We start from the raw sequence: 13,128 nt of genomic DNA, 5'->3' as shown, positions 1-13,128 counted from the left end.
CCTCTGTAGGTCTTTGACAATTTTCTAATGTAGTGACTTCTCAGTAACAAATTTGTCTATTTCCTTTTTTTTTTTTGTCCATATAAAAATACATTTTTGGACATTGCCATAGATTTTAGTTCACATATACAAAGCTTTGTTAACATACATAAGTGCACTCATTGATATAAATAGTGAAGGTCAGAAATTATTACTTTTTGTTGCAAAAACAAACTTGCGTTATATACACTGTTTTACAGAGAGATATTAAAACTTGAAACATAAATGAACACATTGATATAGTGTGTGAAGATCAGACATTATTATTTATTGTTGCAAAAAAAAGTAAAAAAAAAGTGTGTTATATACACCATTTTAAAAATGGATATTACAACTTGAAATCTTCTACTGAATAACAGCTTTTCTCTATTAATAAATACTTAAGTTTGTTCTTTAAGGTGTTTAAATTAGTGGGCTTGAGGCCAATAGCAGTCTGTTATGAAAGGTGTGGACTATAGGCCACAGTCTTTTCTTTTACGTGCAATTCTGTGAAAGTTTTCCCTTCCCCGTGTATTGTACTTTTGTACATTACTGTTTGTTAGATTATATTCTGGAATTTGTTTCAGAAACATTATTGCCCACAGGATGTACATAGAGTAGAAGGCTAGTATTTTATACTTTCTGAAGATTTCTCTACAAGGGTCTCTCCTGTTTACCTTAGCTACCACTCTTACTTCCTCACTTGTAGTCTGAAGACCCTGTCTGTAAAGACAGTTGATGCCCCACCCCATATCTCAATACCATACTGTGTATGTGGATGTATCACTCCAAAGTGTACATGTCTGAATCTAACATGGTCCAGAAAGGCTGAGACCTATTTCAATAGATACACATTTGTTCTGATTTTCTTACAAATATGGTCTATATGTTCTTTCCATGAAGGTGTTCATCAACAACTATAGCCAAAAATTTGTGTTTGTTTGTGTAGCTAAGAGCCAATGGAGGTGTAAACTGAGTACTATTTAGGCTCTGATTATAGCTAAGCATAAATTGCATTGTCACTTTCTTCTCATTATTTACAAGTATCTTTTTTGTAGTAAGATAACTTGACAGAACATTATAACTGGTTTCACTACTGTTTGTAGTAGTTTGCATATCAAGGCCCCAGCTGACAAAAGATAGGTTATCAGCATAGCTTACAACCTTGCAGTCTTGGGGTCCAGTCAAATCATGAACATTCATAAGAAACAGGAAATGCCCCAATATACTTCCTTGAGGCACACCACATTGAAGTATCTTGTGTGTTGTTTTGGTTGTTACCAACTGTTCATTCCTTTTATAATTTAGCTTGATAAACAGTTTTCTGCCTTTCAAACAAGAGGTAAGTAGTTGCAAGGCAACCCCTCTCATCCTGTATGCTTCTAATTTATGAAGCAGATCTGTATGATCAGCAGTATCAAAACCTTGACTCATATCCAGGAAGGTGCCTGTTACCTTGTCTCCTTCATCTACCTTGTTCAATATTTCATGTATAGGAGTAGCTACTGCTGTTACAGTAGATCTTCCTTTTCTGAAACCATGTTCTAGATTGTTGAATAGATTATGCTTAATGAAATATGCCTTAAATTGCTTTAAAATTACCTTTTCTAGTAATTCCCCAATCTCTGAAGTTAATGATATTGCCCTATAGTTTTTCATAACACTTTTTATTCCCTTCTAATACACCAGTAGGATTACCACAAAAAGCCTCATGGGACTTCTAATGGTATCCATATTGTAAAAAGTAATGGTCCTGTAACATTCCCTTGAGGCATGCCTGAAGTCACTTTTACATCTGAAGTCATCTCTTTGTGCATAATGACATGCTGTGCTCTGTTTCACAGAAACTCTTCAATCCAGTCACTTAGTTTGTCTGATATTCCATACACTCATATTTTGTTTATTAGGCAGCATTGTGGAATTGTATCAAACCTCTTCCTGAAGTTGAGCAACCTGGCACGTCTACCTGGCTGCCTGTATTTACTGGTTTCTGGGTCTTGTGGATGAATAAAATGAGATGGGTTTCACACAATCGCTATTGTTACCGGAATCCATGTTGATTACTACAGAGAAGATTTTTGGTCCCCAGAAATGTCATAATACGACATCAGAGATATATGCTTATAGTTCTGTGCATTTGTTCATTGAGTCTTCTTGAAAATGGGAATGACTTGTACATTTTTTCATATCATTAGGAACACTTGCTCCTCTAGAGACCTATGGAATACTGCTGGTAGAAGAGGGACAAGCACTTTCATTTACTCTGTGTAGAATCAAACTGGTATCCCATCAGGTACAGTAGCCTTTCCTCTGTTGAGTGATTTCAGTTGTTTTTCTATCCCTTGGTCCTTGGAGCTGCACTTATTCTGAGTATGTGACGGCATGATTAGGGAGCAAATATGCTCAAGTTACTTCTCACAAAAGAGCTTCAGCAAGATTCAGACTTAAGATGCTATAGTTAGCTCTGTAACAGCAATTTGCTCTTTTCCAAAGAGGTTAAATAGCATTGCAGCCTCGGCCACATATAGTGTGACGTAATGTTTAAAATTCCTGGCTGGCAATGGACAGGTCACAAGATTGGTTCTACTCTCCTAACATTATTTTTAATGTATGGTTTACAAGGTCCAGAAGAGTCTCTAAAACCATATTTAACTAAAATTTAGATAATTTTATAAAATTTTATATAGTATGTAAATGTGAACACTTCATTCAAGAGGCAGTTCCAATATATGTGTTTTATGTGTTTGTGTTTGCATAGTAAACTTTCTTTCAGTATTAAATTTGGACTACCACTTATTTCATATTTATTTCACAATTCATATGATTATGTGGTGATAATTAATAATGTTTGAGAACATATAGAACTAATTCAAAGTCAGTAAAAACTCAAACAAGAAATATTGTAATGAATGGTTTAGTCAGAAAAATTCTGCAGAAGTCCGACTTGTTTTTTAAATATGCTTTCTTACTTAATGCACAAAACTGTATGCTTTATTTTGCAGTATTTATTTCATTAGGCTAGTGTAAACTTAGGGAAATGATTGTCATGCATTGATTCTTCCAAGATCAGACTAGTTTGAGAACCAGAATTGTAAATAAAAAACTAGATACTTTAATTTTTCTGTTCATGTTTTCATGTATTCTTAAAACAGATATACAAGGGTTGTGGCTTTTATTTTCAGGTGTTTTCATTGCTAATACAGATACTCGCTGGTACCTGGATCTTACATCAAATCTCTACAGATTTCTACCAACAATTGTAACACCAGCGGATATTACTCGGTACCATGGCAATAATGAACGTATTTCCATAGACAGTTACCATCAAGCAATAAATTTTTATTACAGAATAATTAAGAATGCAGATCTACTTATTAATGTAGTTCCAGCATCAGTTATCAGTAATGAAGAGAAAGAGTTATAAGTTTACAGATAAATGTCATGTCACAGCACATTTTGTAGTGTTCATTTTTCTTAGCATGAAAGTTGTGGACTACAATTATAGGATTTACTTATATTGATCTCATATCAAAAGTGTCTATTATTTTGCTGTTTAACTTCCTTAGACAGAACTCTATTAGACAAACATATGTGACCAATAGAAATCAGTCAAATCTGGATATATTAGACATGTAAAGTATGACCTCTGTCCATCCAGTAATGTTTCAGCAATAGTTAGTCCACTTTACAAGACTTCAACAGACTCTCCTTGTAACAAATAATGTCATGATGCTGAGCAAAAACAATTTCTGTTCAGAACCCTTGAAACTATTACCCCATAATATATACATACGTAGCACACAACAAATAAAAGGGCAATATGTATTTCTCATCTGCAACAGCTGCAGAGCCTTTAAGCATCAAAGAATTTACAATAATTGCTAAGATGACTGTAGTAATAGACTGCTGTACACTATTTATCTTGACACAAAGATGGAAAGCACATATCTGCAATTTTTAAATTTTAAGACAAACTATAAAAATGTTAGACCATTTAGTGTTTAATTCTGGGATTTGGTGTGATATTTCTTACTTGGCTGTGTTGTTGCTTAATATAAGCTATAATTGAAAGGTGCAATCCATTTACATCAAGACATAGAAAACGATTTTAGATTTTCTTCTTCTTTCATTTGGCTTTTTGCTAACAGTAAGGAGGTTCTTATGTAGACTAAACTCTCTTTAAAATGCTTTACATATGAAGTGGAACTGGCTATAATTATTTCATACATGTTACTAATGTTAGTAATGTTGCATGCAGCGATTTTTAAATCTATAGTGAATATTTGTTTCATTGACTATTTTCATGACATAAGTACACACTGAATTTCCTGTTTATTCATCTTTATATTGAATCAGACATGTATTGTGCACTCACTCAATATACAGTTGGTACTGGATGCAAGTCTGTTGTATATCAAGTCCAGCATGTCCCATATTATGTTACTCGATGCATTATTCAGAAAGCACTTTCACATGCAGGGCACAAACAATGTCTGTTACTACTTGCCTTATATTAGTGGTGGGGAGGTCTGCAGTTCATTTATTTTCATTACTTAACTTTATATTGTATCAATGCTTTTTACTTCAGACTTTACACTGAAGTACTTTAAAAATGGGACACTGTACTTATTATTTATTAAGTTAAAACCCATACCTGAGAATTCATTTTGAATTCACTAAATTTGCAGTATAATAAAATTTGAAGACACAAGTTGAAAAAGAATAATTAAATAAGGCACTTAAATTTGCTCTGAGGTTGTTTTAGTTCATCCCTTTAGTTCATCCCTTTAGTTATAGACCATTTAAGCATCACCATAACATTGCAGTTGCATAAACAAAGATGCAGACTTATTTTTAATAAGATTTGTTGTGCTGTAGCAGTTATCAAACAAATTTAATAGGAAAATGTATAAAGACATACAAGGAAACTATTTTTATATACTTCCATCCATGACTGTTAATGTTTTAGAGTAATTTCTCATATCTGTGCTATGTGCAATGACATCAACTTCACTCCTTCTCACACTTTATATTCAGTGCTCAATGACACTATGTATGACAATCTTTTCTTATATTTCACTGGTCACCTGTTTCTAATGACCACACTGTTGATGGGATATTAAACTCTTATCTTCCTTTCTTTCATTTCCACTGGTCAACTGGTTCTTGTACCATGACTTGACTGTACATTTAACTATTGCTTTCCCTCATTTTATATCATCATGTATATCTTCATGCTCCAGTGCTGCTTTCTACCTCAGCCACAATTACATTTAAGGAAGCTATTTTCACTGATTTTTATTTTCACTCCTTCCTGTTTTTAGTGGTTCACAAGTTTGCTTCAGGATCTCTAAACCATTGTCAAAAATATCATAACAAGAGAGGGAGGGGATGGGGGTGGGGGGAGGGGGGGAAGGTATCTTTTACTACAAACTGAATGTGTGTTACAGAGATTTGGTTCTCAGTTTGACCTCTTTATGTAGCAACTGCCTGAAGCATAACCGGGAGTGTTCAATACGTTCCCTAACATAATGTACAGAACTTTTTAAAATCTTTTTCTTAGCTTTTTTAGCTGTAGGTCAGTTTAATTATTGGAGAATATATTGTATGAAATAGGTATTGCCTATACATGGACCTTTATTGGTGCTATAGTCAAAGCAATACTAAGGGTGCTAATAACCGTGACACTGACTGCTCTAAACCTAAGACCAACCAACTAAAGCGGCATCCATCAGTGCATCCTGCATCTTTCATGTTTATTTCATGTTTAATATAGCTGTGGTCAATTTATGGAAACGGTGAGTAAATCAGTTGCAACCAAAATCTGCTTCTTCTTTTGCAAATAATGTAGTCATAGTGCTAATATCCAAAATCAGATGTATCTTTTGAGCTCCTTGTGGCATTAAAACATTGACAGACAGGTACCTGAGGATCAGAGGAAGTGGGCACATTTCAGAAGTATGACTCTTTTACCTATTTGGGGATAGTTTCTTCTAATACATGTTAACTATAACGCTTTTTAAGTGACTCCGCGCACGTTAGAATTAAACTTTATTTATACTGATTTATTTCTAATCACCATTTGTTTACCATCAAATAGTATTAATACCCAAAATATATTGTGCATGGACATTTTTCCATTTTGTGCAATTTTAATACAAAGATTTTTTTGAACATCTATTTCACATCATTATGAGGAGGAGATTGATCATAAAGTTTATTCATAGCACAATGTGCCAACCATCTGAATAATACCTCTAAGAGAATTCAGTGTCTTTATCATACAAGCCAAATAAATTTAGCCATTTCCTATCAGCTGTTCAAAAATCATTTCACACATATCTAAGAATTTTTTTTTACCTACTGAAAGAGCTAGCTTGAAATGTGTTGACCCAACATTGGCAAAATATGATTTTAACTCTCAAAGTTGTTTTGTTTGTTTTGCCCATTTAACAAAGACAGTTCTGTCTGAGCCACCCTTGTGACACCATTAATGTTTAGTAGTTAGGTAGCATACTTGTGTTTTACAGTATTTATGAATTGCCCTTGTTATGGTCAAGTACGTAATTTGTGATAACGATGTGAACAAACGTTATGGTTGTGGTGTGCTTTATTCAGTACATGACTTTTGTTTAAACTGTCAAATTTATTTTAGACCTATCATCATCCAGTAATGGATGTATGTGTATATTTTTTAATCTGTAAGATGCATGTGCATTTCTTGCATCCTATTGGTATCTGCTTTATTTGTATCAATTTTTAAATAGGCAGTCTAAAAAGTATTTGTATTTCTTCAGCAAAGTTAATGTTGTTAATGTGATGTTAACAGCATGGAATAGCTGTGATAAAATAAAATAGCTATACTTTTTCATGAATCAGCAAAAATGTTGATAAATTGCCTTATTTATTTTTATGGATGTTATGTGTAGCAATGTGATTGTGTGTGCAAATTAAATATATCTGTATATATAAAACAAGATTTCTCAGTATTTTGTTATTGTCAGCACTTAATAAGCAAACATTTTTAATCTTTTCATTAAATTTGTACATGAATACTCAAAGAACATTTTGGCTCTATTCTTTCTTCTGTATATCAATGATATTTCAAAGTGAATTCTGAGGTTCCATTGTTTTTGGATAATATGAGATTATACACAAGCTACATTTGTTATGTTCTGCCTGACACAAAATAAATACATGAAAAACTTCAGTGTTTTTTTGTTGTTTACTTTTCATTGTTGCCACACTCTCTGTGTCCTATACTTGCTTCAGGCAGATACAGTGAGTGCATTATTCTTATGTTTTTGTTCAACACATTAAATTCTAATTACACTGGTTTTACTACATAACTATAATACACCTTATATGTAACTTCATATTTTACGAAGGTTCACTGCAAAACTAAACCTTTTGTGGTGCCAGTGAACTCACTCTCACTTCCAGATTGTTTTACTGGAATTTAATGTGCTGTACAATAGCCTCAGTTACAATACTTCAGTCACTACTTGTCACTAAGTATATGTGCAGCAATCATTTTCATTATGTGCCTGACATGCATACAAAATCCAGGGCTTGGGGCACAAGCTGAGAGAGAGACGCCGGAGGTGTCCAAATGCGAGATTAGTATGCAGTGCATATCACAAGTAGCAGCAGAAACTGACATGAAAATGTATGAGAGAAAAGGGGGAGGAGGAAGAAGAAGAAGAGGGCACCAAATGACAGACAAATTTTTATTTGGTCCCCTTTGTTTAAATTATACGCAGAGTATGTAATTCACTTGTGAGGAAAATTATTCTCAGACCAGGTTGATTGATTTTAATTTGGTGCCATTTGATTATATTATGTACAGTGTGTGTACGTCACTTGTGTGGAAATATGTTCTCAAACTGACCCTGGTTATATATATATATCCTCATTATGCAAGTATCTTTTTTATTGCCTCTTATTTGTTACCTCTCTTGTTAAGTGATCAGCCCTTGCTGCAGATATTGCAAATTACTCTTAAAATAAATAAATATAGTATGACGTATGTAAATAAATGTAAAAACCTAATATCATTTGAGTACACAACAGAGCATCAGTCATTGGAGTTAGTCACAGCTGTCAAGTACCTAGAACTATCTGGCCTGAGTGACGGGGGTGTCATGGGAAGGGCAGATGCCAGACTTATATTTAAGAAGGGTAATTCCGAAGGAAGTGTAATTCATCCAGGAAGGAGGCTGGTTACACAGTACTCATTTGGCCAGTTCTTGAATACTGTTAATTGGTAATGGACCATGACCAAGTAGTATTAAAGGGAGAAATAGAGACAGCCATAAGGAGAGACAGGATCTTTGTCATTGGTTATTAAGTTAATGCAATATTGGCACAGAAATCCTAAAAAATACTCCACTGGGAGAGTCTATAAGAAAGATGCTATGTACTTCACAAACCCTTACTGTCAAAAGTCCGAAATCTCAGTCCAGTGTGACATTATTTTTTGCCCTGAACTGACAGTATTTGCTCCTAAACACAATCTGTGAATGGAATAGCAAATGAAAAACTTATTTTGGTACACCATATACCTTAAGCCAAACACTATGCTGAGGTATGTGTAATGATGATAAGTAAGCAAAGTCATAGAACCTTAATCATCAGAGACTGACATCACTTCTTACCCAATAGAGACAACACAAGTTGTGGTGAAACTTACAACTAAATTAGCACTGGTTGTATGAAAAGAACTAGAATACAGCACCATTGTCATTACAGTGATACCAAGACAGGTAAAAGTATGTCTGACTGTGATAGCATTCACAGTCATTTGGTCATTTACTTAATGAAATTTTTGTCACTAGTGCACTAAATTGTGACATTCATATTTATTCATTGCCTCTAGACAAATGGAGTAAAGTTCACAGAGAAATAAGAGGTTATTTTCTGTTCAGTTTATCTTGCAAATACTACAAGCTGAAGTCATAGATCTTTTACTGTATTAGATAAAAATATAAGAATATTAGTTAAAGTTTAAAAATGAACAATGTGCAAAAGCCTATCCTCTAAACTTGGATTCTTATACTTACATGCCAATACATTTTTTTTCTTTAAAACAGGGTGTCCAGCAAAGGAGTCTCTGATTTCAAATTAAATATGTATATCAAAAACTAAGATCCATACATGAGTGCAGCAAAAGATTTGATTATTGAGAAAGCTGTAAGAATTTTATACAGATGTTTCAAAACAGTTCAAAAGGCTGCTAAGAGGCGGTGCTGTATGCTGTGCAGCTCTTACACTATCAGTATGCATAGTTAAACTCAGCCTCTGCAAGCAGCCTTTGCAGTCACATCAGAATCTTTTTCAAAATGCAGTACAGAGATGGTGCAAATGAGAAATGAAATTTGCCATCACATTCTGCAGTGTTTCAATGGAAATGGATTCAGATACCACACAGTTTGTCAATTCAAGCTCATCCCATGTGATGGGATGGTTCTAGTAGACAGTGTCTATCAATGCGCTCCACAAAAAGTATTTACAAGGAGTCAGTTTGGACGAATTAGATTGGGCAAATATGCAGGTGAATCTGTCCTTGCACCTGTAAATTTGCAATAATCCAATGCAATGACTCTATTCTGAAGTATTTATGAAGAAAGCAAACAACCTGTTTGGTGTGATGATGTCTGGTCTAGTCTTACATGAACCACTTGGTGCCTGGTTGATCCTCCAATGCTAGTTGTGTGGCCACAAATTGTTTCAAAATAGCAACATAACATTCACTAGTGATTATTTATTGCATGGAAGAACAGCCAATAATGCCTGTGCTGCCTACCACAGCCCAAAAAGTAACTTTGGGAGAATACAATGGTTTTGCTTTACACAAATGGTGAAGTTTGGCACCCCGAAATAATCAGTTTTATTTATTCATGATGCTGTTCAGGTGGAAGTTTCCTTCATCTGTGAACTATGCACAACCAACATCAAATCATTCATTATCAATCATTTTAAGAATCAGGTTTGCAGAGTCAGCCCTCTGTTCCACAGCTCATACAGGTATGACCTGGTGGTTTGGATTTTGAATGGAAACATGTAGCGTCTGTCTCAGTATCTTCAGCGTGCTGCGGCACATCAAACCAATCTCTGCTGCAATTCTTCGGATGGATTTCCTTGACATTTTCAGGAACAATTACAGCTTGCCAGGGGCTAACTTTCCCCACTAGATCATCAGCCAAAGTTCATGTCTGTAGGTAGTTGGTGTGAAACTTGTGAATGGTTTTTGCATTGGGTCCTTTCGGAGCTGCACTTTGTTGCTGTGGGAATGTGTTCTAACCTGTAGTATTCCAGTAACAGAAGTATATATTGTTAAATGAACTACATGGTTTGAGCCTCTTTCTTCGGTATGCTAACCTCCTTTCACGTTTCAATTGTTGAACAGATCAATCTGAGCTGGGGTGCACTATTTATAGGCACTATGTATTGTCATTAAAAGACCATCTGTTAGCAGCTTTTCAAACTATTTCGAAACTTCTGCATAAAATTTGCACAGCTTTCACAATAAACACACCTTTTGTGGCATTGTTATGTCAATCTTAGTCTTTGGGATATTTAATTTTGAAATCAGGGACTCGTTTGCTGGACACCCTACATAGCAAATATACTCTGACATACAGGAACTCATTACAAGATATAAAATATTTTCTCCATCTACACTCCTGGAAATGGAAAAAAGAACACATTAACACCGGTGTGTCAGACCCATCATACTTGCTCCGGACACTGCGAAAGGGCTGTACAAGCAATGATCACACTCATGGCACAGCGGACACACCAGGAACCGCGGTGTTGGCCGTCGAATGGCGCTAGCTGCGCAGCATTTGTACACCGCCGCCGTCAGTGTCAGCCAGTTTGCCGTGGCATATGGAGCTCCATCGCAGTCTTTAACACTGGTAGCATGCCGCGACAGCGTGGACGTGAACCGTATGTGCAGTTGACGGACTTTGAGCGAGGGTGTATAGTGGACATGCGGGAGGCCGGGTGGACGTACCGCCGAATTGCTCAACACGTAGGGCGTGAGGTTTCCACAGTACATCGATGTTGTCGCCAGTGGTCGGCGGAAGGTGCACTTGCCCGTTGACATGGGACCGGACCGCAGCGACGCACGGATGCACGCCAAGACCGTAGGATCCTTCGCAGTGCAGTAGGGGACCGCACTGCCACTTCCCAGCAAATTAGGGACACTGTTGCTCCCGGGGTATCGGCGAGGACCGTTCGCAACCGTCTCCATGAAGCTGCGCTACAGTCCCGCACACCGTTAGGCCGTCTTCCGCTCACGCCCCAACATCGTGCAGCCCGCCTCCAGTGGTGTCGCGACAGGCGTGAATGGAGGGACAAATGGAGACGTGTCGTCTTCAGCAATGAGAGTCGCTTCTGCCTTGGTGCCAATGATGGTCATATGCGTGTTTGGCGCCGTGCAGGTGAGCGCCACAATCAGGACTGCATACGACCGAGGCACACAGGGCCAACACCCGGCATCGTGTGGGGAGCGATCTCCTACACTGGCCGTACACCTCTGGTGATCGTCGAGGGGACACTGAATAGTGCACGGTACATCCAAACCGTCATCGAACACATCGTTCTACCATTCCTAGACCGGCAAGGGAACTTGCTGTTCCAACAGGACAATGCACGTCCGCATGTATCCCGTGCCACCCAACGTGCTCTAGTAGGTGTAAGTCAACTAAACTGGCCAGCAAGATCTCCGGATCTGTCCCCCATTGAGCATGTTTGGGACTGGATGAAGTGTCGTCTCACGCGGTCTGCACGTCCAGCACGAACGCTGGTCCAACTGAGGCGCCAGGTGGAAATGGCATGGCAAGCCGTTCCACAGGACTACATCCAGCATCTCTACGATCGTCTCCGTGGGAGAATAGCAGCCTGCATTGCTGCGAAAGGTGGATATACACTGTACTAGTGCCGACATTGTGCATGCTCTGTTGCCTGTGTCTATGTGCCTGTGGTTCTGTCAGTGTGATCATGTGATGTATCTGGCCCCAGGAATGTGTCAATAAAGTTTCCCCTTCCTGGGACAATGAATTCACGGTGTTCTTATTTCAATTTCCAGGACTGTATTATCCAACAACACTGTCTAATGTGTAAAATAGTGTAGTGTTGTTTGTAGTGTTAGAAAATTATGTGACAAGTTTCTCATAGGAATATTAAAGAGAATTTTAAGTCTAAAGGAAAAGAACATCACTTAAGCACCTCGTATAAATTATTTGACTATTTTGGTTTAAAAGGCTATCAACAGTGAGTTCATTAGGCATTAGAAATGGAGCACTAGTTCAGCTGGATAAGTGATGAGACAAGGAGGGAAAGAGGGGGGGGGGGGGGGGAGGGAGGACAATCACTCACTGTGAGCGGTTTAAAGTCCTTTAATAAAACACTCTGTTATTTCACAAGAAGAGCATAATTCTGTGCGTAGTGAGGTATAGCCACAAATAAGAACAAAAAGTGCTAAGTGCATAAAATAAGTTTATATAGCAGTTTGTGTTGTCACAAAATCTTGAGAGTTTAACTGTAACAAAGTGTGACAGTAGAGAAAATAATAATCTAACTGCAATTTCATTTAAGAAGTTGCTTATCTACAGAAGACATAACAAATAAAGTGCTTGATAATGCCACTCTAGCTAAGTTAGTCTTGCAATAATTATGCACAAAAGCTGATCCATTACCTTATGAAATATTTTTTGTGAGATGTACTCCTCAGCACTAATATATTTGAAGAAATTCATGTTACCATGAAGGCAACCATTCTAGTAAATAATGGTTAATTAATGACAATTTTTGTGGGATGTACCATTTTCAACTCAATGTAAAAATACTTTATAATAAAAATATATTGTTAGAATAGGTTAATGCATAAAACAGCATATCCAAGATAACAGTTGTCTTTGTCAAGACAATTTATGTCAAAACCTGCTGAAATGTTGTCATGTATGTATGTTTTTTGTCAGCATCTACATCTCTATTAACATAGATCTGCCATAGTTTTACAGCATACGTCAATGGGTCTAACATTTGCAAGTGGACCACTGACTAATCTTATGTACTTTTAGTTATATGAGTGAATGAATTTGG

General features: G+C 36.7%; 1 protein-coding gene across 2 annotated transcripts in view; it reads left to right on the top strand.

The window, feature by feature from the left end:
- The window catches only part of LOC126297721 (N-fatty-acyl-amino acid synthase/hydrolase PM20D1-like), a 211,721-nt gene extending 204,493 nt beyond the window's left edge, over positions 1-7,228 (top strand). For both annotated transcript variants that reach the window (XM_049988859.1, XM_049988860.1), the window contains one exon: positions 3,201-7,228. In XM_049988859.1, coding sequence (XP_049844816.1) covers positions 3,201-3,442 — 242 coding nt within the window. In that variant the 3' untranslated portion in view covers positions 3,443-7,228. The remainder of the gene's footprint in view (positions 1-3,200) is intronic.
- The last annotated feature ends 5,900 nt before the right edge of the window (positions 7,229-13,128 follow it).

This window comes from Schistocerca gregaria, chromosome X (genome assembly GCF_023897955.1).
Source record: "Schistocerca gregaria isolate iqSchGreg1 chromosome X, iqSchGreg1.2, whole genome shotgun sequence".
Lineage (NCBI taxonomy): Eukaryota > Metazoa > Arthropoda > Insecta > Orthoptera > Acrididae > Schistocerca > Schistocerca gregaria.
The sequence above is the reverse complement of the archived record's forward strand: the minus strand, read 5'-3'. Positions and strand labels throughout refer to the sequence as shown.